Raw genomic sequence first — 26,533 nt, 5'->3', positions numbered from 1 at the left:
GAACTCTTCAGGACCACAGTCTGGAGAGGTTTCCCAAGGAGAACCATCTGAGCTATACCTTGGGATATTTTAAGAGGCTCTCAGGATGAAGTCAACCCAGTCAGGTCTCCTCTTGTGCTGCAAAGATAAAATCTAGAAACACCATGAGGAACTAATGGTTGTTATGAAGCCATAGCAGATGCCTCAGGTGGGCTTCTTTTGTTTCTCTCCACCAAGGCAACAGTTACTGGCCTCAAGTCAGGGACGGGACTGCAATTCCTGACCCATCTTTCTCTAGCAGGTAGGCTGGAAGCTCTCTAACCTTAAGGGGACTCAGGAAGAGGCACACTCTGCACTCTGTGTCCCAACAAGCCTTCCAAGTCCCCTCTGCCCTGTGGCCAAGGAATCAGAATTATGGGCAGATTTGGGAGCTGGCTGCAGCCGAGTGACTAAGGCGCCAGGTGGATGGTGCGGGGAGCCTTGGCCCTTCCTATTGTGAGGAATTCTCTAGGGCAGGATGTCTCCGTGGCTGTTTCCAACCACAGGGATTATCCACTCCGCAATGGCTCCTCAAAAACACTGGTACCAGCACATAAAACTTCTCCAAGAATCTGAGCAACAGGCATGCAGACAAGGGAAACAGAAGCCGCCATTCATCCATATGCAGTCAAAGTAGGGGCTGGGGAGAAGTTAAATACCTCCCTAAATCCCTGCCTGCAGAGATCATTTCCTTATCTGATGGTAAAATGCCAAGATTTGGTTTTCGCAAAATATTTGAAGAATTCAAGGACCTTCCTTAGAAGGCTCTCAGTTCTGTTGTTTCTAACTAAGCCCGGATTCTATCTGTGTTGACTAAATTGAGCTCTAAACTGATGGCCTGCTGTCTCCCAGTTGCACTTTGGTTCTTGGGACCGGGGAGTGGGGTGAGGGTGGTCCACGAACTAGATTTGAGCCACAACCAATGTAGGTCACACAGGCCCTTCCATTCAACTGGTGTTTGAGTTTCTGGAAGCCCTCCTGATTCCGTGTAACACAACGTCCCTCGTCCCCTTCTCCAAAATGTGCCAGTTACTTTCAAAATGCACATTTTCCTCCTCAGGCTGATGTTGAGAGTGGAGAACAGAGAATTCAAATAAAAAGCTCAAAGAGCCAGGCTCTGCTCTTGCCAGATTTTTTTCTGGCTTTCAGTATTTCTTTTCAGAGCATGAGCACATCCAGGAAATCTCCCCTCAGTACCCCCCTTCCTCCCAGGCATCATTCTCACCTGCAGACTCCAGCAAAAGGCTGGGAGAATGAGGCGGACAGCTAGGGGCTGAGGAAGGTGGAGGGTCATTCCTTTCTGAAGGACGTGGCCAACCAGCCCACCCCCTGGCTTCCTCAAAATAGCCCCGTGCCTTTCCCACTTCTCAGGGACCCGTTAAACAGTCTGGAGTACACTCTACTTTCCAGATGATTTTCCCATGTGGGCTGTGACATCTGTTACACTTGTCTACTTCCCAGCAAGATCACACATTTGCCCCAACTTTATCAGACACCATCTAGAGCTATATATTGTTGGCTGAGAGAGTGAGGAGGGAGGGAGAAGAGAGTCAAAGGAAAATCATAGCATGCTCCAAGTCCAAGAGTAATTCTGCCTTATAGTAATGAGTGATGGGCTCCTTCACAATGGTCCTTTAAAGTCTCAGGATAGATGGTTCCAGCTTCTGAATTTTTCTTCTCCAATTCAACTTGCTTTGAGAACCAATCCCCAGCTGATCTAATCTACACTCTACTCCCCCCACCCCCTGTGTGTGCCCCTCTTCTCTGAATTGTACTTCCCCAGTGCAGGTAGAGCACTGAAATGAAGATCTGAACACCTGAGTTCAGCCTCTGTGGTCTTAGGTATCACCTAACTTCCTGAGCTTCTGTTTCCTTACCTAAAATGAGGGGATCAGACTAGATCAGGAAAGGGAAAAGTGTTTTCTCTCACATATCTACTCTGACCAAGAGGTGGCTTCTTGGAAAGCAAAAATGGAAGACTGTTTTTAGGGCCACATGTGAGATCAGCAAGGAGTGATGTGAATGATTAGCAATGCCTGCCACTGGCATGAGAATGGTGTTGGTTATATACACCAAGCATTTGCCATCCTTGAACTTTTTGCTCTCATCTGTCCTTCTAAGTCCAGCATACGATGACTGGTCACATTATTCCCTCACACACTAACATCTTTATCATTTAATTGATACTTAATTATGTAATACTTTGTGCTTTCCTTTCACTGTTTGGTGCATATTCATCTTACTTCCCTAGTGGGACTGTCGATTCTTGGAGGGGGCGAGGGGCATGTCTAGAACGCCTGGTACAGGACTGAATTCACAAAGCTGATGCTCAAAAAGGTATCAGTATATTATGGGTTGATTTATTAGAGGAGACACTGATCCTTTCAAGATGCTGGTAAATACGAGAGAGCTAGCAATTCTCTGAAACCACTGGGACTCAATCCCAACTCCAGTTGGCTGATATCCTATGATTTGGCTCTTACTTGGGGAAGGAGGAAGAGGAAGAAGAGAAGAGAAAAGTGGAATAAGAAGAGGAAAAGGAGGTGGAAGAGGAAGAGGAGGAGGAAGAGGAAGAAGAGAAGGAAAAAAGAACATACTTCCTCTTGCTCCGCTATTCAGAAGGTTAAATGGAGACCACAGAACAATGAGCAGACAGGAGAGACTGGTCTGATTTGCACTAAAAGAGGCCACTCCCCACCCCCCAATCTCACCATGGTTTGAAAATGATCACAAGGTGACACCTCATTGCAACCCCCTTCATCACTGCACCAGGGCAATGCTATCGCCATTACATAAACTGTGTCAGATCAGGGGGAATTGCCACTCTTTATGTCTGTCCTCCCACTTTGCATCTACGTGGAGGCCAGAGATTAGAACAAACATGGCTGGGGCGTAAAATCCATTCAGTTACTGCCGTCCAAACTAATTTTACCGTTTAATATTTGCTTCGTGCTAATTGAATTCTCTATTTCAATTGGCTGTTCTAATCAGAAAAATGCAAGGATACATAGAGAGTGCATTTCTATTTATTTACATGCAGGGATGATATTAATGCACTGCTATTAGCCACAAACAAAGATATTTCAAACCGAACATACTCCCAAATCCTACGGAAACATTGTAGCTCAGGCCTTCAGGCAGCAAAAAAAAAAAAAAAAAAAGGAAAGAAACAATTGTTATTGCATAATAGCCATTCTAACCTAGACCAAACAACAGCAGAGATAGGAAATTCTCAGCATTCTTTCATTTATTCCACTTCCATCTTTTTACATAAGTTGTAGAAATAAAACATTGTGAAATCTCACTAAGTCATTTGGAGAGAAAAAAAAAAATCCAAACTCCAGTACATGCACACAAATAGCAATCTGACTGCACAAATAAACGATAAATTTGCCTGACTGTGTTGAAATTCAATGCAATAAAAGAAAGGCCTTCAAAGGAGATAAGGTTTTAACTGCATCAAAATGTTCTTGTGCAAAATGGATCATTCAAATCCCCAGGATGGCACTTGCCACTAATTAGGTCTGTTAGGTCTTTTGACATCAAGTTCAAGGAATCTCTACTAAAAATTCCAATTTATGAAACACACTTCCAGGCAACCTAAGGTGGCTATTCAGATTTATGTTAAGAAAACATGTGGTTTTGTCCATGTCCCCGTGGCAATGTTCATTTCTCATCCATTACAAGGAAGCAACCAATATGATTCAAGGGTAGAGAAGGGTTTGTGCAGAAAGGTTAAGTAACTAAAAATATTCGTACAAAGTTGTTTCCAGGGAAAGAGGAGGTAGTGGAAATGATAAATATAAGTTTCTGGAGAGTGTAAAGAGAAAGAAGAATAGCTGACGGGGGTCTCATGAAGGGGGTATTTTACCAGGACAAATGGGTAAATATAGCTAATTAAAGTGAAACATCAGTTTCTTCACACCCTGTACCACTGCAAAAAATAATCTCCAGAGGAAGTTTTGATTTTCGATCTCTGTAACAAATGGGATGGGGGGTGGCGCGGAGAGAGAAGGAGGTTATAAAGTGCATTTGGGATAGACAATTGTTGGTTCTTATATTCATTTTTAGGACTGATGATTAAATTGAACAAGTCTTTGTAAGTTTGTACATTCATTTTTAGAACTGATGATTAACTAGAATAAATTTTTGTCAGTTCCTATATTCATTTTTAGGGGTGATGATTAAATTGAATACATCTCTGTAAGACACCTACAGGGAAAAAAATGAAGCAATTTACCATACTCATAAAAGTTAAAAATAAAATATATACAGACATATACAATGACAATTTCAGAATTTAGATTAGCAAAACTTCATAGTTCACCTTGCATATTTATTATTTTTTTCTGATTTCCTCCAAAATGATGGCTTCTAAGTTTAAAACACTTGTAGATTTCTCAGCAACGATCATCAAATAAAAGAACATTAAAAAGGTAAAGTCTGCTCTGCAAATTTTCAAAAAAAGAAATTTTTTTTCAAAAAAAGAAAATTTTCATGAAGTTCTACTTACCTGGAAGACTCCACAAACCAGAAACTTCCAGAGTTCTTAATTTTTTCTCCAGTTCAGCCACCCGATTCCCTAGGATTCTGGAAAAGGGGAGAGAATGACAAAAAACACCAATGAGCATCGATCTCATCAGCTCTCAGGGCTGTGAGCAGGATACTTGGGAAGCCCCCTAGTGCCCTAATAGAGAGAACATGTTTTGAGACTTAAGATATATGCTAAAAACTGTGTGTGTGTGTTTGCTCCACACATACATACTCTATTGAAAGTACATATGAAAATATAAAGTGAATAATTAAAAATTATTTTAAAATTACTGAAATGTTGTCATTCAAGTGAATCTTCTCCCACAAAGGTAGCTGCACAGCCAAACAATGATTCTACCATTGCCCAGACATCTTACATCATTTCTATTTGCTCAGTGCTAAAGATGACACTTAATTTTGAATACTCTTACAAGTATCACACCCTGATTCTTTGAGGGGGGATCTGAGTTTCAGAAACAACCAAGTCTAACAAATAATATGGAAGAACATGCTTGGTAATGTTACTTAGAGGTAATAAAATAATAAGATCTGCCTTCTTAGACCTAAACTATGGCTTACAGATGTCTATATCCTTGATATCTAGCATAATGTCTGGTAGATGGTAGGTGCTCAATAAATATATTTGATTAAATAAATGCTTTCCTTTTTTTCATGGCTTGTAATGATATCCGGAGAGAATTAAAAAATAGGCATTTCAAAAACTTTTCAGAAATTACAGAATCACTAGAATAATTACATTGCCTTCCAAGGTGCCCATTCTGACTCACTGTGATGTATAAGATCTAGAATGTGTATTTGAACAGATTACTCTGCTTACTTGGAAGCCGAACTTTGTCTATATGCATGGAAAGATATAAATGTGGGCATATATTTTCCCTCCTTCACTCTACACAAAATTAAATATAGTTGGGAAATGATTTGATAGTCATCTAAAACTTCAATCATTTTCCATTGGCCCGGAAATTGAAAAACCAGTCTTTATCTTTGGGGGATATTCTTGGCATTGCTGTGCTAAAATGATGTGGAAATCACCTTAATAGCCAAGTTTCAAATCCTTTCAGCAGGAGAAACCAGAACGCCAGAATTGTTCTTCTACCTCTCTTTATATTCCAGACATAGCTGCACACACCCACATACATACCGAGACATGAATATGTATATATCTGCACATATATATGTGGCTTTGAATTCATCCTTATTTTACCTGAATTCACTTGCGGCGTCTTTTACTTAATTAATATTCCCTTTGAGTTCACAGAAAACTCTTTGACGTGACTCTATGTGGTTTCGTTCATCTAGGTACTTAGAGTTTTCTTTTCTTCTTTTCCTTAAGTCTTAAATTCTGCATAGTCGTTATCAATTACTTTCAATTTTCACTCTATGTGTTGGGTCTATTCTGCTTTCATGTCTCTGACCCCTCAACAAACACCTCTTTTCGTAATCTCACTTTCAATATTTTGCTCAGACCCTCTGATCCGAGCTCCCTTTTCACCAGCTGATGGGTCTGAGATGCAATCACAGCAGTGTTCAAGTTGATGCCTGCATCTTAGCGAGATCAGATCATCTGTACGTGGCTGCTTCTTGGAAACAAAAGATAAGGCTTAACTCTTCTGTGGACAATGAAGGATGCCGTCAGGGCAACGTTCAAAGGCGTGGTGCAGAGACATTTGGCTGCATTTTTTCTGATGGTCCTGGATAACGCAGCCATGTCTCCCAGAAATGCGCTGAGGTGAATTTGTTGGGGTCCCTAACAGCCTAACAGTCTCAGGGACTCTGCCTAAGTTTGTCAGGGCTGACTGCTTTCTTCTTTAGCCTGACATAAGCATCTGATGCAGGGCTGGAGGTGATAAAATGGACCCAGCAGAAGTTGTGGTAGTAGTAATAGTAACAATAATGACATCAATAACAATAACAACTACACTACAGTTAACACAAATAGCAACTAATCTTTCCTGAGTCCCAGGTCTGAGTCAGAGCCTATGCCAAACACCTACTAAATATGCATTTTTTAATCCGACCTGACAAAAACTCTGCAGCGTAGACTGTATTTTTATCCTCCTTTTACACATGTGAACTCTAACAAACAGAGAGGTTAAGCAACTTGTCCAAGGACACACAGTTCATCTCAAAGCTGTGTCTTTTCCCAACCCTCAGTGTTCTCACCCACCACACTCGACTCCTCCCACTAGAAAACAGAGGCAGGGAAGTTAGTTAACTTAACCAAAACCACATGTAGGACTCAGCTGGTGATGAGTCTGGATTTTTAACCTATACCTCAGTTTGCCTCCCAAGTGCATGCTCTTAACCAATAACCCCCTAATGGCACTAGAAAACCAGCATTCTCACACCTAAAGCAAGTTCTCTTTAAAACCGTTCATAACTGATATATGGATGCAGCCATAGCTGGACTTGCAAAATATAACCCAAGATATTTCAAATGACAGAGAGTTTCCTAACTGGCCTCACACTGAACAGATATGGCAGGTGGTCCACTGAACGTGGTGTGATGCAGCCCACAGAGAGAAGGGGGTTATCTGAGTCTCAATAGCTGGCAGTATTCATAGATGGAGACAGTAGAAGTACAAACAGGGTCTGTTCAATGAAGTTCAACCAATCCAACAATTATTGAGGCTGTAGGGGACACTGAAGAGAAGCAGACCCTGTCCCTACATTTAGGGACTAAAATTCTGGCGGGAGACAGACAGATGCACACAAACAGACACACACAAGTACAGTGCCAGTGGAAGGCTTTAACAGCAGTTGATATTTATTAATCACTTGTTCTGTACCAGGTATTACTCTAAGCCTTGCACAAATATTATCTCCCTTAGCCCCTTGTGACAATAGATGAGGTAGCTCTTATTACGTTTATTAGAGGCCAACTAACTTGCCCTGGGTGACACAGCTGGTAAGTGGAGGGTCCAGAATCAAAACCCGAGCCTGGAAATACACAAGTCCTTCAGTAGAACTGTGGAGAAGACGTGAAGATTAAATGAAAGATGAATCCAGAGCGGCTTGTAGGGACCGAGATCATGAATGATCTTGCTGCCAGATTGAGAATGGTGAGACTTTTATTCATTGGCCACAAGGAGACAATGAAGGGTTGTAAGCAGAGAAGCAGCATAAGGAAGTTTAGGAAAACTGTTTTGGACGTGGGGTTGAGAATGAACTGGAAGGAGGATGAGTGGAAACAGAAAGACCAGTTAGGAGAGTGTTGCACTGGGCAGTGATGACGATGGCTCAAAGGAGCCACAGGGGATGCAGGGAAGCCAAAGGAATGGAGTAATAATACGGAGGAAGCCGAGCAGTTGGAGGTGCCTACGGGATATCGGGTAGACAGCTGCACAACCGGGAGACAGGAGGAGCTGGGAGAGCAAAGATGAGGGTACACGCTGGGGGTGGGTCTGCTCCCCAACACAGCGTGAGGAGTCAGAAGAACAGAGGGCCAGAGCACCACCTGCGGAAGGTGAGAAAGGGCCAGAGAAGCGCAGGTGGAGAGGGAAGAGGCGCGCCAGGGCCACGTGGGGAAGGGGAGAGAAGGTTCCCGGTAGGGCAGCATGGTCAGTATCGTCTTATTCTAGAAGGAGGTCACACAGGATGAAAAAGGCCACTAAAGGGGCTTCCGTGGTGGCGCAGTGGTTGAGAATCTGCCTGCTAATGCAGGGGACACGGGTTCGAGCCCTGGTCTGGGGAGATCCCACATGCCGCGGAGCAACTAGGCCCATGAGCCACAACTACTGAGCTACTTGCGCTCCGCAACAAGAGAGGCCGCGATAGTGAGAGGCCCGCGCACCACGATGAAGAGTGGCCCCCGCTTGCCGCAACTAGAGAAAGCCCTCGCACAGAAACGAAGACCCAACACAGCCAAAAAAAAAATTAAAAATAAAAAAATAAAATATAAAAAAAAAAAAAAGAAAAAGAAAAAGTCCACTAAGAAGACATGTCCCACCCTTGAGAGAGCTGTTACAAGACAGAGGAAGGGGTGAAATCCAGAATCCAAGTGACAGGGGTGGGAAAAGCAGCCTATGAGAAGGTTGAAGCAGTGAATATAGATGACTTCAAGTAGTTTGGCAGGGAATCCAAGGAGACAGCCAGGGCAGTAGCCTGAGGCATAAACAGGCTTGAGAGAGATTTTTTTTTTTTGTAGGACAGGGGAGATTTTAAAATAAAGTTTTTATTTAGCGGTGGCTTGTTTTAGGATAGGGGAGATTTCAGCATATGTCTACCCAGTAGTCTAGAAAAATCCTCCAGATGCCAGGCTTCTGGAGAGATTTTCAGTAGTAGTTTCCAATGATAGCAACATCACAGGAAATCTGCAAAGACAGAACGAACCCAGGAGCTGGCCACCACTGTGCCTCTGTCCTTGCTCTCTGGACAACACAGCAAGCAAGAATCTCTGAGTGAGGGTCCTGGGGGGGAGCTCGATCCCAAAGAGGAAGAGGTGGCCATGGCCTCACACAGACTGGAGAGAACCGTGCCCCCCTATCTCCACCCCAGGGGACCTTCTTTTGAATCTCTGCTCTGATCCCCGACAGCTCCTGCTGCTTCCAAGACCTTGAACTTCCAAGCTACCTACCACCGGCCAGGGAGTGGGGAGAGCAGTGAAGAGTTTTAGGCAAAGCACAGAGGGTAGTGAAAGTCCAGCGTATCCTCACGTACTGACCACCACAGCTACCACCCCAGCACTGGCAGAGTGATGGCTTGTTGGGCAGGGCTGGAGGACCAGAGGTGCTGTGCTGTGAGGCATACTCTTTTTTTTTTTTTTAAATTGAGTTATTTGTTTTTTGTGTGTGTGTGTGTTTTTTTAAAAAAAATTTTTATTTATTTATTTATTTTTGGCTGTGTTGGGTCTTCGTTTCGTGAGGGGGCTTTCTCTAGTTGTGGCAAGCGGGGGCCACTCTTCATCGCGGTGCGCAGGCCTCTCACTATCGCGGCCTCTCTTGTTGCGGAGCACAGGCTCCAGACGCGCAGGCTCAGTAATTGTGGCTCACGGGCCTAGTTGCTCCGCGGCATGTGGGATCTTCCCAGACCAGAGCTCGAACCCGTGTACCCCTGCATTAGCAGGCAGATTCTCAACCACTGCACCACCAGGGAAGCCCGAGACACACTCTTAACGTCTGTCTCTTCATTAATGCTTTGCCACCTGTTTCTAAGACACGTGAAGCCCATCCCTTCTTTAACCATAGCTAGACAACTGCAAACTCACAAGAAGTCCCTCAAGCAAAATGCTTATCAATTGAACTTCCTCTCAAAATATAAAGTCCTAGGTTTATTCATCAGTTCTTCAAGATGGCTCCCATTGGGCCTTATCAGCGTGGGGGAGGGGTGGGGGGGGTGTGCGTGTGGGGAGGGGGTAGGAGGGTAAGCACCGGTAGGGGGAGCACACGCTTACAGAACAGAGCACCTGCATTCCTACTTCTAACGCTCCACCCAAACAAAGCTACTTTTAAATCTTAGGTACAAAAGGCTAAATCATGGGGGACAAGAGCAAGCAGACCAAATGCACATTTTATTCTGAGCTCCCACTCCTTCTGTTGTATCATTCGTTTCTTTCCATACCCCCGAATAAAACATTTATTGAAAGTGTGAAACTTAAAACCCTCAAAGTATTAAAAATGGCACATTAGGTACTTTATGTACTGATATGAGGCAATCTTCAAGATCTATTGTTATGAGAGAAAAAAGCAAGGTGGAAGACAGTGAAAAAAACTTTTTCTGATGAATACTAGCTACCATTTGTAAAAAAAAAAAAAAACCAAAAATAAAAAGGAAATCTATGTCTATATAAATATATATGAGTATTTATGTGTGTCTATATAAATGTACTATGCGTTTGCTTATATATGCATCCTTGGAGAGGATACATAAAAAAGGAGGAATGGTGGTTTCTTCCAGGCAGGGGAACTGGCTGGCTGAGAGGTAACAGTAGTTTGGAGATATATTGTTGCTCAACCTTTTAAAATGTAAATCAACAGATGGTTCAAAATTATTAAAGAGTAGTTAAAGATGGAAAGGTACATTAAAAAAATAAAGGCAGCAAAATGAAAATGCCTATCTCTCTCAACAGAGGGTGAGAGCCCATGGCACCTGGGGATGTGTGCGGTTGCAGTGGAGTATGGGAGGAATGTATAAGGAAATCAATCTGTCACAAGAGGCGGGAGTGTCAGGCCAGCAGCTTGGGGATACTGAGTTTGGCAGGCGGTGGGACTCAGCTGGGCTTTTCGGTGGAGGCTTGTGTTGTGATAGGCACTGTAGCTGGCAGGTGGGTGTGAGTGTGGCCGGGCAAGTAGTGGAGGAGGTGAGGTGGGGTCTGAGGATGGAAGGTTGATGGGAGGATCTTCCCAAGGACAAGGTAATGGTCTGGTGGGAAGGAAGAAGAAGGGGCAGGTAGGAGATGTACACTGAAGGACCTTGGCAAGCACTCAGGAAATATATATTGAATAAGTGAATGAATGCATGAAAACCATAAAACTTAATGCCTGTTTGCATGTCAGTATTAAGGGAACAGGAACAAAGGTTTAGAGGACATTCAATCATCCATTCATCAAATAATCACGAGCACCCACTGTGGGCCCAGCACTATCCGACATACTGGGAGAGAACAGTGACCAAAATGGACAAACATACTGGCCCTGGGACAGCTTCAACCTGAGTGATGTGGAAGTTGGTCAAACCTAGGTATTAGGATGGTGAGCAGGGCACGTTAAATATTCTTCAAATCACGCTTTAAATGGCTGCATGATGTTGTGCCTTATGGATTTACTGTAATCTTAACCATTCTCCAATTTAAAAATATTTGGGTTGTTTCCATTTTTTTCACTCTTATAAATGAATCCACAGTGAACCACCTTATGTATAAATCTAGGGCATCATTCTGATTTTTTTCTTTAGGATACATTCCTAGAAGCGGACCCTCTGGGTCAAAGGGCACAAGCATTTTAAAGTATTTAAAATGTACTAAGGGATGGATGCTCCAGACTGTAGACTCATTGAATTTGAGGAGCTGAAAAAATATCAGGGGAAACTGTCAACCTAGCAGATGGACATGTGGGTCTTGCTCTTGATGGCGAGGTGGGGACAAGAGTGCTAGGAAGAGTCTGCAGAGAACAAGAAGCAAAGACAGAGGGCGTGAGGTCCCCCAAGTGGGGGAAGAAGATGGGAGACCAAAGAAAAGAGGAGGAGGAGGAGGAGGAGGTGGCCTGGGGTGGAGGGAGGGGGAAGAGGAGGAGGGGGAAGGGAACGAGGCGGTACAGAGAGTAGGAGGAATCCAAGAAGATGGGTTTCAAGACGGGAATTGGGATGAAGAGAAATTAGAGATGAAAGAGACTCAGAAAGTGGGGTTTGGGGGTACTGGTGACCTTCAAAGGAAGATTGCTATGTAAAATTCAGAAGAGGTCTTGGGAGGTATTGAAGCGAGGTGATCTTTTGTTCCTGCCCATGGCATCACTGGGGGCTTGCTAAAATCCAGAATCCTGATATTCCCTGCAGGAAGCCCCCTAAATCTGCATTTCTAAACAAGCACCCCATCCAAGTAATTCTAACACAGGTGCCCCCCAGAACACACGTTGAGGGGGTGGCTATTGAAGAAGTAGAGGTGGCCTCTTGTTCACAAAGATTGGAGGTGAGTGGAATTCACGGGAACCCTTTGCGGGGTTCAGGAAGACCTGGGAGGTTTCTGGGTGAAGATGCAGAAGCAGGACGAGGGGCAGAAGTTGAAGAGGTTGAAAGAGGAGGTCACAGGAGAGCTGGGCCCCAAAGGAGGGAGGACAGTGTGTTGGTGTGTTTCCCAGAGACGAGGGATAGGATGGAAGACATTGGTTTGGCGGGAGCAGTAATCCTTGTGGCTCAGGATAGGCAGGCTTTGTTTTCTCAGTAAAAGAGGAGCTGAGGTCACCTGCTGGGAACAGACTAGGGTTTAGAAGGCCTGAGGAGGTTTGAAAGAGCCCCAGTGGGTGCCTTACAGGGAGCTGGTGAGGACAGAGAAGGCTCCTGGGGACACTGCCGGGTGCAGGGGATTCTACCTGAATAAAACAGACCTCGTACCTATTCTGGGGAGACTCCCGTTTCGTCGTCCTCCCCCCGAGGCATATCTCCATTTTAGCAACTGGCTGTTTCAGTTCTTGATTAAGATTTCTTTTAAAGGAATTTTTAAAACTTCTTCTGTCAATAAATTACCCCTGTCATCCCTCTGAGATTGCCCAGACTCCCTCCACTGCTCTCTGCCTTCTTTTATATATATCTTAATCTCTTGCTCAATCTTCCCTTCACTCCCGGCCTCTCTTTTTGTTATTTTGTTTTTACAATACTCTCCATCATTTTCCAGTTGCCTCTCTCCTTGCACCCCGCCTCTCCAGGCCCCCGATTCCCTGACCCCTCCCTGTTCTTGCTGGAAGCCCAGCCTTGGGCACTTGCTCCTGTATTCCACGCTTAAATTTTGCTTCCACATGTAGGTCTTATAAGCAGGACCAGCTATGTAATTTGCAGAGCTCAGCGCAAAATGAAAATTCAGGGCCCCCTTATTCAAAAAAGATTAAGATTTTCAAGATGGTGACGCAAAGCATTGATTAGACCAAGTGCAGGGACCTTCTGAGCACTGGGCCATGTGTGACTGCATGAGTCGCCGGTCCTCAAAGCTGGCCCTGTTTGCGATGATTTTTGCTTTAATTTATTGTTTATTCTCTGAACACTTCCAATTTTGCTTCTGTCGTCTTGACCTGCTACTTTAACTTGCTTGATTTTGCCCAACATAGTCACCATATTTATAGTAACCAAATAAGACATTCTGTTTTAATTATTGTTTCTTTTCACCATCTTTTTTGCTGATCTGGAAAAGTGGCACGAGACTCCATTCTAGGCCCAGCTGCCTGTAAGTTGATGCTTGGGTGTTCCTGCTATTCAGAGCCCGAGAAAGCTGTGCTGTGAGGTTAAAATGGCATGAGGAGGTGCCTCCCCTAGAGAAGATGTGGAGGAGATTAGATTAAGTTCCCCGGGCAAGCATGCCATCAAAATCAGCCGGGTACCGTGATGAAGAGTGGCCCCCGCTTGCCGCAACTAGAGAAAGCCCTCGCACAGAAACGAAGACCCAACACAGCCAAAAATAAATAAATAAATACATTTAAAAAAAAAAAAAAAATCAGCCGGGTAATATGCATTACTCTGTGAGTGGCTCAGAGTAAGCATTCAATAAGCAAGAACCAGTATTATTTCCATGTTGGTTCCAGCCGAGAGCCAAGATGCTGTCATAATGCAGAAGCACAGTTCTAGCTCAGTAAGTTTCCCTCCAGATTTAAGGGCTCTTCTCTTCTTCCCTTGAGGCCGGCAGACCCACCCCCTGGTTGCAACCCACTGCTGATAGTCGTCGTCTCACACATCTCCCACCCGCCCTGCACCCCAGGGTCCAGCCACCTACTTGTTGGTCTGCCTCTGGTGCTGGATCACCATGTTTTTCTCATGGATTGTCTCCAACAGGGCTGTTGCCAGAGATTTCAGATCAGAAATGGACTGTGGAGTAGCTGGGAGACTGCACCCGTGGTCCTCAGATAACAGATCCTGAACTGGGTGGGATATAAAATTTACAACTCAGTCTTAAATCCTTCTGGAACGTTGGAATGCAAACCAGTGTCAGTTCTTCCTGGATAATGAAGCTGGGATCAGTTCCCGGCTTCCACCAGCTACTGTGTTGTAATTGAAGGGTCCACTTCAAGTGTCAAAAGTGAAAAAGAAAATAAAATTTAGTGTGAGGGTTAAACAGAAAGGAGGAAGTACTCATGGACTTTTAGCAACACCTTTTCTTTAAAGGATAATAATTTTTTGCATTTGTCCAGTATTTTATGCTTTCGAAACACTCACGCTGACTAACTCATTTGAGGCTTCAAATTTTAAAAAGAACCTGGAAAATGTTATTTATTCCCATTTCATGGACAGAAAAGCAAGGTGCTGATGGATTAACAACATTAGCTGAAGGTCACACAGCAATGCAAATGAAAATGACTCTAGTCCTGAGCTCCTGGCTTTATATCACAGCTTCCCACAGTACCCTTGGTGGGTGGTAAGATAATGTAGGAGATTGTTTAGAATACAAAATATATTTTGTATATGCATGTTTTTTAGAAAATAAGAGATAACCCCAAAAGACCACAACCACTTGTATTCCTATGAGACAGAAAAAAGAAGAAATAATATAAATCTCTCATTATATATCTTTGAACACCATTTCCTATATGCCTATATGTAGACACACAAATTCACACATTTCTCTCCAAAAATGGGAAAAAGCTCTGCTTTTTTCACTTAACCTTATGTCTCATCATGAATATCTACTAAAATATAAAATGCAACGGCTGCTTAGTAGTCCATGCATAGATCTACAGTAATTTATTTAATTACTCCTGGACAATTATGTTGTTTCCAATGTTTTTGATTATAACTAATGTAGGAAGAACTTTCTTGAAGCAAAATGCTTGCATATGTCTGTAATCATTTCTTGTTGGCTCAAAGGGGATCAGTTTAAGGCTTTTTATAACAGAGAACCAAATGGTTCTCTAGAAAGGTTGTGCCTGGTTGACTGCTCTGCCAGCGTGTTTGAGCGTGGCTAGCGTGTCCCAGGTCGGTGACAGGACGGGGTCTCAACAGATTTCAGCAGCTGTGAGACTTTTCTAGTCTGATCATAGAGGCCAGGAAAAGGAGAAACTCAATGAGGATGGAACGGACACTTGGAGATGCTAACCTGGTGATTACAGAAGGGAAAACATTCTGGAAAGAGGAGCATAGTTAGGGGAATAGATGCAAATGGAGTCCAGTCATTAGAGAGACCTCTAATGCAGCGGCTCTCGAAGCAGGGTCCCCGAACCAGCATCAGCATTATCTGGGAACTTTTTAGAAATGCATATTCTCCGGGCTCACCCTAGACCTACTAACTCAGAAACTCTGAGGTGGGACCCAGTAATCTGTGTGTTAATAAGCCCTCCAGGCAATCCTGATGCAGGTGGAAGTTTGGGGGTGACTGCTTTAAGAATCACTTCCATTCCCAATTCAGAAAACGAGATGTGGACCCACAGTGCTAGCATTCTGTGATCGTAGGTGGTCCCTCCCAGAAAATGACCCCTACCTTGCTTTGCAGACAGGACTCCAGTCAGAGCACTGCTGCTGGATTTACCCTGGCCTTTTGAGTTTTTCCGTCTCTCAAGAGCATTCTAAAGCAGCATTGGGAGAAAACAAAAACCTCTGTCAGAAAAGCCAATAATGGAAAAATACCTAATTCCGGTAGATGCATCCTCCCATCCAGCACACAAGAACTCTTTACAAACTCCAAATGCTAGCCCAACTTTTAAAATTCAGAGTCCCTGCCAGGGAGTTATGATTTTTATGGACCTGGTAAAGAGGTTTTTTTTTTTTTTTTTTTTAAGTTGGTGCCCAGCAGAATTACAGCAATTATATCCTCCTATATATAGAAGGTACTCAATGCATATTCGTTAAATTAAATCAAATCTGAAGCAAGAACTCAGTCTAATGTGTGAAGTCACTAGTTATGGAAACCCCTTCCAAACAGACATGAGATGGAGACTAGGTTTACTTTCATGGAGCAATGCCAAAAGATCATTAGTGGTGTCTGGAAGGTTTCTGTGGCTGGGCTGGAAGAAAAGCCATGATTGATTAATGAAATCTGCCATAGACTCAAGATTAAGGAAGTGCATATGTGTCATTCCTAGAACAGAACGTTACATTAAAATTGATATGTGCTATACAGCCAGTGCTTGGCACATAGAAGAACTGAATAAATGTTGTTAAGTGAATGCATATACACATTTTTTAAATTATGTATTAATTATACAACTTTAAGAGCTGTATTCTTCTTTGGCTGTGTGTGTATATATAGATGGGTGTAAACTCAAGTGGAGCCCCCCCCCCCCCGCCCCAGAATGGAAAAGGAAGAACAGCATGGAGACTTCTGAGAAAAAAGTGAACGTCAAAAGCCAGGAATATGAGATGGCTGCCCCAATAGAGACGGCTATAAAACTTCACCCTCAGGAAGAGAAATCAATCTATTTTCAAAGCAGAGAAACCCAGGAGATTTTGCTAATTATAACACTTACAACTAACATCTGCAGAAACAGATATTATCTAACTAATGGCACTGGAATTAGACTAAATAACAGCGGGGAGAATTTAAACATTCTGTCCTTTTAGTGTGACGTGAACATTATCGTTTAGATTGTGATTTCCCAATCTTTGTTCCTTCATTGCTCGGAAATCATTTTCTTATGGATGATTAGGAGACAAAGAACATCTGATGACAGAACACTTTATAGAAAAGCTGGGTAGGAAACCTAATTTAATATAGACTGAGGCTGTATAGTGGTCACATCCAGATTCTGGTGGTGTCAGTGTGCCCTGTCCAGACAATGGAAGGAGCTCTTGCAAAACCTGTTTTTGTTGTGTTTGCTGTTTGGGGTTTAATTCTTACTGGTTCCTCAGTTAAAGCTCTTATTGAACTATCTGGGAGGGCAGGCAAGCACTAGAGTATCTTTGGCACATAAAAGGGAATTAAAATAGAATGACATTTAGATGTACAATAGTGAATCATCACCATCACCGTCATGATTTTCTACCTTGTATTTGGCAATGTTAGATTTCAAGAGGTTGACCTCTTCATGAAGTTGCTTTAATCTCTCTTGAAGGTACCTGAAAAAGAATATATACAACTAGGAAGAGTTTGGAGGCAAAATAAAAAACATACACTCAAGTAGGAGAGGAAAAAAAGAAAACCACACACCCAAAGAGCCACCTTTTACATACAATGCCTTCCCACCACCGAAAGCAGAAAAAGTGCATCTTGGTGACCTCTTCTTAAATGGATGTGATCAAGGTCAAATACGCCCAAATCACTGAAACCTCACTTTAGGACAGCCCTCTGCAGAGATCCCCTAAGGGATATCAACACAGTTTTCACATAATTCTCATTAAGATGATTCCACTGGGAAGCAAGGCAGCAAGAGGCAATACCAGACACAGCATTAAGTTAGTCACATACACACACTGAAATTTGCCTCTGGGAAAAGAAACAGCTAAGGGAATTTCTCAATTTATTTTCTTATTCTTTTCTGTCCTCTTGATAGCAATAATAAGCAGCTTTCACTGGTTCCCTACCCTTCTCACCCAACCGGGGAGGGCAGGGGGAAAGAGGGCATGGATATAGGCATGTAAGCATGTGGTTCTTCTTTTCTTACTTCTACAACTAACGTGTGACATGAATATCACTGTTTTAGGGTTGAGACTTTCCTTTCACTGTAAGGCTATTTTCTTAAATGTAAATAGGGCTGCAAATAACTCCCAGCCTGCAGGCAAGTGGAGAGCCAGCATCCTACCTGAGTGCGGGCCTGGGACTGGGCACTTGCCTGTTCTCCATACACAGGGCGTCCACGTCAATGATTCGGTTCTCGTGGCCGCTCAGGATGTGGTTTAGCTCCTGGTTGAGCCTCTCGACTTTGTCCTGGTAGGAAGACCGCTCTTCTTTAACATCCTGAAGCTCGTCCATAGAGGCCTGCAGGTCATGCTCCAGAGACTCAATCTGAAACCAAAGAAGTGCCCTTACTCAAGGTGTTCTGCAGACATCAGCTTTATGGTTAGAGACGAGCCTTCCGCTTGGCTGACTGACTTTTAGAGAGCTTATCAATACCAGCGCCTGCTATAAAACCATAAGCGCCACACATCGGAATATGAGAAAAGCTAAAAGCAAGGAACAACCTCCGGCCAGACACTTACTATATCCAAGATGAGATGGATTGCAGCAGCTTGGAAACACAGAACCGATCACTTACCAACTGCAGCCTGCCCTAAAGCCAGGGGCTCGGAGAGGGCAAATCCAGATATTGGGAACAACAGCCAGTGTCTTACAAATACATACTTTTTCAAACCACTCTAGACCCAGAAATCATGTTCTGCTCTTCAAAACCAATTAGTGAGAGAAGAAAAATGAAGTCTAGGCTCTCTAAGCTGTTCCCTAACTAGGGCTCGGTACCCGTTGAGATTTTGCCTAAAAAGCATCCACTCAGCATTTCAGCGGAAACTTGCAAATTAAGGCCAGTGTGTCATGTTTGTTCTCTCCCTGTCTATCCTGGTTATGGGGGAGGTTTCTCGTTGTGTTCAGAACAATGGCACCCAAAGTAAGAGAGCAGACCTGCTGGAAGACAGAAATGCAAAAGGCTGCTTGGGAACTTAGCAGAGAACAGAGGGAGTAAATGCATTCAAACTGCATCTTCCTTCCTCCTCTGACCGCGTTCCAAGCACCCCACAGTCTCTGAGAAATTGGGGCACAGTCTACTCTTCTCTGTGTCATGCTCAGCTGTGCAAACATATCCCCCACTCATAACAGATGTTGGCGGTAACCTGTTCCTTTGCTCTCTCCAGCTGCTGAACCAAATCTTCACGCTCATGGGCTGCAAAGTGCCGCACGCCGATTTCTTCGTCTCCCAGCCTCTGTTTGGCAATTGTCATTCTCAAGAGCTGCATTTTCCATTGGTAGAAAAAGAAGAGAGAGAGGGAGAGAGAGTTAAAATGAATAGATCCAAACAAAACCCCAAGCATACTAGGCAGAAAGTGTTGGAAGTTAAGATTTTCCAAGAAATACTGGAGAAAGGCACAAGATAAAGAAATTTCTTGCCAATATCATTAATTAAAAAAAAATTAAAAATCCATATTGCATGTACAGACACACGTGTGCACACATACACCTATAAGGCTAACGGGAACACAGGCCTGGGCATCTGAAGGGGGATAGCCTGTTTAGCCCTGCCATAGTGAGGGAAAAATCTCTGTGTCTCTTTTAAACTTAGCAAAGATTAAAAAATGATAACACAGTGTTGTAAAGTATCTGTTAAGATGGGCATGCTCCCACATTCTTAACAATTAGGCTATGTTATCAAGAGCCTTAAAAATGTCCCTATCTGACTCTTGCATCCGATTGCTAATTCAGATTTAAGCCTAAGTAACCTCATCGCCTCTCACCCCATGAATGTTGACAATGGATGAAATATTTTGCTGTAGTTCTGGACTAAAACGCTGGGGAAGAAAGTTAATTTTCTTTTTTGCACAACTCAGGAAAACAGCTACTGTGCAGAGTTTCCTTTCTGACCTCAGCAGATGAACTGGACTGATAGTGTTAATTCAGATTTAAGAAATTATCTGAATCTTGGTTTGAGTAGATTCGGGATCTACATGCAATATTAACTAGATCAGATACCTTTTATATTTTCACATGTATACATAGGCTGTCCTCACCCTCATCAACATCCATTAGTTACTGAACTCTGTGAGCTGGCACTGAAACATTACAATGTTTTGTTGCTCCGGTTTTGTAAAGTTTTACAGTGCAACACCTGTTAATTTTCAGAGACAAACCAGAGGTTAATTTCTCTAGGTTCTTGCTGTTTGCTTTAGCAGCATTTGATGGAGGATCTTTATATATATATATATATATATATATATATATATATATATATATATATATATATATACACACACATTTGTAATAGATGAAAAATAAACCAGATTTCAAATCCCTTTTTTTTTTTTGGAGCAAACAATGTACCAGGTTTTTGGTCCAAATTGTGTAGGATAAGTTAAATTGCATTCTATTAACCCATATGAACGTATTTCTGCACCCATAGTTATGCTGAAATAAAGTTTTAAAAAGCAAAAAAAAAAAATGTCCCCATCCAAGGATCCAGTAACTCTACTTCTGACAGTCTGGGCTAAAAATAATCCCAGACATGGACTAGCTTTAGGAAAAAAGAAAAAAGTAGATTGTGCTGTTATTTTAGAAACAGTAAGAAAAAAAATAGAAACAATGTCCAACAACAGTGGAATGGCTAGCAAATGATAATGCAGTCAATCAACTGATTGATTGTTTGATCAATCAATCAAACAGCAAGTTTCCAGCTGTTTAAAATGAGGTTGATGTGAACTACGTAGTACCATGGACATGCGGATGCTGCCACACTAAGTGGGAAAAAAAGCAGAAAACTAACTTGAATACGCAGTTTGGGGACTTCTCTGCCAGTCCAGTGGTTAGGACTCCATGCTTCCACAGCTGGGGGCCTGGGTTCAATCCCTGGTCAGGGAACTAAGATCCCACAAGCCACACAGTGTGACCAGAAAATAAATAAATAAATAATTTAAAAAAATGTTTAAATAAAGGCACTTTCCTGGCAGTCCAGTGGTTAAGACTCCGAGTTTCCAATACAGGGGGTGCAGGGGGCACGGGTTTGATCACTGGTCGGGGAACTAAGATCCCACATGATGTGCGGCACAGCCGAAAAAAAAATATGCAGTATGATTGAAATTATACTAAGAACCCACACACAAAAGAAAAAAATTACCAAATACACTAAAACCCTTAAATGTTTAAGTTTAGGTGATGCAAGACTGTATGCTCTCTGTTCTTTGTTTTCTAACTTTTAAAATAAGTATACATGACTTTCATAACGTACTTTTAAAATATTTTTAAGTCCCTAGGAACTAAATTCTAGTCCTAAAAAGGTAATTTTCCAAAGGATCCCTGCAGAACCCTTGGCTTTCCCAGTCTCTGGGGCCGAGCTCCATGTGCAGCTCCAAACCTTCCAGTAGGGCCATGATGGAAACTATGTTAGAGACCCCAGGAAGGTCCAGTGGTCCCAGAGCATCCCCTAGATGCCCATCAGTGCCAAGCAGGTGGCCATTAGAGTGCTTTTTTAGTTTTACAGCACTGCTTCCTGATGCTTCTTCAAAAGAGGTTGTAAGACTGATTCCTCCACCTCCCTGTAGGGTGTGTGCAGATGGGCTTCATATATGGATGAAATCCTGGGGACAGTTTTTTGCTGCCACACAGATCCAACCCATCCAGGAATACCTGCTGGGGTATGCTCTTCCTCGTTCCTGTGTGGATCCTAAGGGATTTGTTGCCAATAGAGAGAATAGCTTTATTTTTCAAGTCCCTAAGGATTTAGGGGCAGGTGAGAAAGTTAAAAGCCAAGGTAGAATATTAACTATATAGGAATAATAAATAACAGCAATGAACTGTGCAGGAAATGATGACTACTGAAAAGTAAAGAGCATTTTCAAATGACATATATTTGGGGTCCTTATTTGAAAACTAGTCAGATGAACTGGACATATATTTACTGTGCACCTACTATGAGCAAATGCATCATTAGGATCAGCACACAGTGTTCCAGGCAGGTGGAACAGCTTGTACAAAGGCCTAGCGGAGGACACACGGCACTTAGGTACACAGATGGCTGTGCTTAATGGAATCCCCATTCCAAAGCTCAAGGATTCTGTATTTGTATACTTGCATAATGCAAATTTATTTGTAACCTCGAAATCAGCATTCATAGTGCTTTTGCATCATGAGGGGACATGTGCAGATAAACACAGAGTTGCAAAAAATGGGAAGCACCCCACAGGAACGTTCCCAGCTAAAGTCGAACAAGGCAATGTTCTGCTTTCTTGATTTAGCTCATACTGTAAACAAGTGTCCTTTTCATGGTTTCTTTCGTGCCACTTTTTTTCACATTTTTGTGCTTTCTGTTGGTGTTTTGCCATTTAGAATGGCCCTCCTGTGCAGTGCTGGAGTGTTGTCTCATGTTCCCGAGCACGAGAGGCCATGATGTGCCTTACGGAGAATAGACGTGTGTTAGATGAGCTTCCTTCAGGCACGAGTTACAGTGCTATTGGCTGTGAGTTCAATGTTAAAGAATCAACAGTATAAATTAAATAAGGTGACTTTAAACAGAAACACACAGAAAACAGTTATATATTGATCAGGTGACAAAAATACTGTGACCAGAGGCTCAGAGGAACCTAATCTCCTATTTCCCCTAGGAACAATGGTTCAATATTCCCTAATTCAGTGTTTGCAGTGATGTTAGAGAATGTAACTATAGCAAATGTCAAGAATCGGCTGTACTGGGGGGGAACGGAGTTTATGTCAGAACTGGTTAATTTACCTGAAAGCCGATATGTGAAAACATCTTTCACATCACAGTCTTGGCTCAGGACTTTCAGAACGCCAGGTGAATACACAGAAAGACAAACAGCTAACCAAGTAAGAAACATTTCTCAGATGAAAGGGTCTAGGAACAAGAAGGCCTGTGCCGTTTTTGTCATGAGGCAACAGGAGGTCTGCGACAGGGCTTTGAAAGCAGGGCGCTTTTCTTCGTATGTGAAAAGCCAGACTGACAGCCTGAACTTTAAGTAATAAAACACCACTGAGGTTTTCCATTCACAGTACGCTTCGCCGAACACTTAATTTAGAATCACACAATTATGTTTGCTTAATGCCAATTAATTATTAAACATGTTTATTGAGGTCTGACAGCCATATAAGAGAGTCATCTTTTATATACTGGATGCCTGTTAAGCTTCAATAAACATGTTAACAATCATTTGGTGTTTAATGTGCATACAATATCGGCTATTAAATCTCAGGGCTGGACTGGATGAAACACTTATTTTTAAAAATGAGGCCCAAGTTGGTAAAAGCTGCATCACTGGTTGAGTCTGACACTCAAGTTCAATCAGCTGAAGGGGCCCAAGGAGGCCATCGTAACAGGGATGGCAGCCCCAGGGAGAGTTCTCTTGCCTTCCCAGCTGACAGCTGACGCGCTCTGGAGTCCACCTGCCAGGGGGGTGGGGGGGTGTCCTGGGGCCAAGTTCGAGAGCTGTGCAATCTCAGGTATATGCCTAAACTTCTCTGAGTCTTAGTGTCCTTCACTGTAAGAATACGACAGTAACAGTACAGCTTTTTACTGTCCAAGGTTGCTGTAACTGTTGGGGCCCAGAGTAGGCTGCCCCCAAATGTGCCTCAATGGCATATTTATTATTTTGAATTAAAGTTACTTAAGAAATGGCCAACACACAAGGGACACTCTGACCCTCCTTTCTGTCACCCTGAAAGCAGGAAAAAAAAATCTCTCGTGTGAAGGGTGCCCTCCTGCATCTGGAGGTAGAAGGATGCCCTTATCGCCAGAGGTGGGGATTCGGGCGAGAAACTAGTATAAACAAACCCTGTTACTGCTTTAATTTACTACCCCAAGCCCAAACTCGGTTTAGATTCTTCAGTAATTGGGCACCCCGAACCTAAGTTTCTTTGTCCTGTCAACTCCTCCCAAATTTATTATTTCTTTGTCTAAAAAGTATAAAAGTTATCTGCTTTGGGCATTTCTTAGGTCCCATGTCTATGGGACCAGCATGAATTAAAAAGTGTATCTTTTTCTCCTGTTCATCTGTCTCATGTCCAACCACAAGAAATCAAGAAGTGGGGAATTCCCTATTGGTCCAGTGGTTAGGACTCCACTCTTCCACTTCAGGGTTCAATCCCTGGTTGGGGAACTAAGATCCTGCATGTCGTGTGGGACCGCCAAAAAAAAAAAAAAAAAAAACACAGAGAGAAATCAAGAGGAGTAGAGGGGGCAATTTCCCCTACCCAACATTAAACACGAAGTAAGAGAGTGAAGTTGTATTAAATGAGCATTTAACTTAGGGGAATTCAAATGTATGTGTTTGGCAAAAAGATGAGGGGGAGAACCAAGAGGAGGAAGAGAGAGATGGAGAAGAGGGGATGGGAGAGAAATAAAAATTTTAAAAATTGGTGGCTCTACCCACCCCTGCTTTCAATGTCTCAGACTGAGAGCAAGGTGGGAGAGGGACTGATAATACATTTAGACAAAATCATACTGTTCATATTTATACATAAGACTCCTGTTCAGGAGACACATGGCCACTTGCCCAGAACTTTATGGACAATTTAAGAGACCATCAAGGTGAATTTCTGCTAGACACAAGTTTTTGCCTCTTACCCGCTGACTTTAGAACCTAGTCCCAAGCAAGAGAAGATGAGATTTCTCTACCATACTTAGCACAGCCCCTGGAACATAAAAAGTGCTTGATCAATGTCAGCTGCTATTACGATTACTGCTGTGACCACTGGTGTCCTCCTCCACGTGAGTTTCCCCACACATACGCCCACTGGGGAAGTCCGATCTTTCTTCTAAGCTGGAGGCGGCCGAGCTGCTGAGCCAACCTTATCTGTAGACTGCGGGCAATGAGGCTGATTTCCCACCTTGGAAGCTCTATGAAGCAACTGCTCAGAGCGCTTGATTTCCTCCAATGGGGCCATCAAAACTGCACGGCTAGCCTCCCTGTGCCAACGCTTGAAGTGGATCAGTGCCCTGAGAGGCACGCGCACGGCCACCAGGAGATGCATCCATTTGCTGATTTAGATGGAAATAAACGTTTATGAATGAATTATGGGTGTGAGTCGTCCACTTATGGATGAGGTGCAGCTGCAGCTGGGATGTGGCTGAGGGACAGGGCTGCAAAACGATGCGACAAAAGGCTCCTGGGCGCTCTTCCCCCACCCTGCCGATGGAGTCCAACTCCTCTGCCAAAGCCCTACTCAAACTCTGGTCCCGCCAAGGCCCCCCAGTCGGAATGCCTCGCTTCTTCCTTGATCTCTTCTTGGGCTTCGTCCCTCATAGCCCTCAACAGTCTCTCCCTCATCTTGTTTTCATTTGCCTGAATCCATTTTCCCCAACAGACAGTGGGAGGAAGGCAGCTGGCAGCAGGAGCAGCTATTATTCTCCAGGTGTTATCTGTGTTCAGATCCTGTATCTGCTGGTCCTAGTCACATGTCTTTGGCTGTCGTCTAGCCTCACTGAGCCCCAGGTGACTTTAGTGTTTTTGAAAGTGGAGATTGCCTTAGTCCATTCAGGCTGCTATAACAGACTACCATCGACTGCATGGCTTATAAACAACCAACATTTATTTCTCATAGTTCTAGATGCTGGGAAGTCTAAGATCAAGGTGCTAGCAGATTGGGTGTCTGGTGAGAGCCTGCTTCCTAGTTCATAGACGGCTGTCTTTTTTCTGTGTCCTCACATGGAGGAAGGGGTGAGAGAGCTCTCTAGGGTCCCTTTTATAAGGGCACTGATCCCATTCATGAGAGCTCCACCTTCATGATCTAATCACCTCCCAAAGGCTCCCACCTCCAAATACCATCACACTGGGGATGAGGTTTCAACATATGAATTTTTGGGAGGGGACACAGTCTATAGCATTCCACCCTTGATTATCCCCAAATTCATGTTCTTCTTACACGTGAAATACATTTACTCTATCCCAATAACCCCCAAAGAATTAACTGGTTCCAGCATCAACTCTTAAGTCTAAAGTCCAAAACCTCATCTAAATATCATCTAAATCAGGTATGGGTGAGACTCGAGGTGAGCTGCATCCTGAGGCAGACTCCTCTCCACCTGTGAAATTGTGAAACCTAGCAAGTTATGTGCTTCCAAAATACAAAGGTGGGACACACGCAGGAGCGACATTCCCATTCCAAAAGGCAGAAATAGGAAAGAAGGAAGGGGTGACAGGTCTCAAGTAAGTCCAAAACCTAACACATCAAACAACGTTAAATGTTAAGGCTCAGGACTAATCCTTTGGCTCGATGCTCTGCCTTCCAGGTCCACTGGCAACATCACCGCCAAGGCTTGGCAGGACAGCCCTGCAGTGGCTCTGCTCTGGTGCCCTGCAGCTCTACCGGGCTGGGGTCTCAGCCCTGGGGCTCTGGGAGGCCCCCTCCATTCTAACCCAGGCGAAGGCAATCTGTCCCCCAGAGCCATGCGCTCTAGGCCTGAGGCGGGAGTGGCAGCCTTGCTGGGCTCTGAATTACCTTCCGTGTCATTCTTCTCTTGCCCTGAAAGATAGCGCCCGGCCTCTAATCCATACTAATCTCCTTACCAAATGGTTGTTTGGCCAACACCCTTAGCGTTCTCATTTTTTGCAATATGGACAGGCTGAGAATTTTCCAAATCTTTCAATTCTGGTTCCTTTTTGCTGAACAATTCCATCTTCAAATCATCTCTCTCTTCTCACATTTTATAAGCAGTCAGGAGAAACCAGCCTGCTCCTTCAATACATTTTT

The 26,533-nt window shown here is 43.4% G+C and overlaps 1 protein-coding gene across 1 annotated transcript in view; it reads right to left on the bottom strand.

The window, feature by feature from the left end:
- CCDC149 (coiled-coil domain containing 149) overlaps window positions 1–26,533 on the bottom strand; it is a 96,231-nt gene that overhangs the window by 12,380 nt on the left and 57,318 nt on the right. The window contains 7 exon segments of the mRNA XM_059923250.1: window positions 3,117–3,149; window positions 4,532–4,608; window positions 13,982–14,126; window positions 15,680–15,764; window positions 17,181–17,253; window positions 17,967–18,139; window positions 18,958–19,074. Coding sequence (XP_059779233.1) covers window positions 3,117–3,149; window positions 4,532–4,608; window positions 13,982–14,126; window positions 15,680–15,764; window positions 17,181–17,253; window positions 17,967–18,139; window positions 18,958–19,074 — 703 coding nt within the window.

Source organism: Balaenoptera ricei, chromosome 5 (assembly GCF_028023285.1).
Source record: "Balaenoptera ricei isolate mBalRic1 chromosome 5, mBalRic1.hap2, whole genome shotgun sequence".
Taxonomy (NCBI): domain Eukaryota; kingdom Metazoa; phylum Chordata; class Mammalia; order Artiodactyla; family Balaenopteridae; genus Balaenoptera; species Balaenoptera ricei.
Note: the sequence above shows the minus strand (reverse complement) of the source record. Positions and strands in the feature narration are given on the sequence as shown.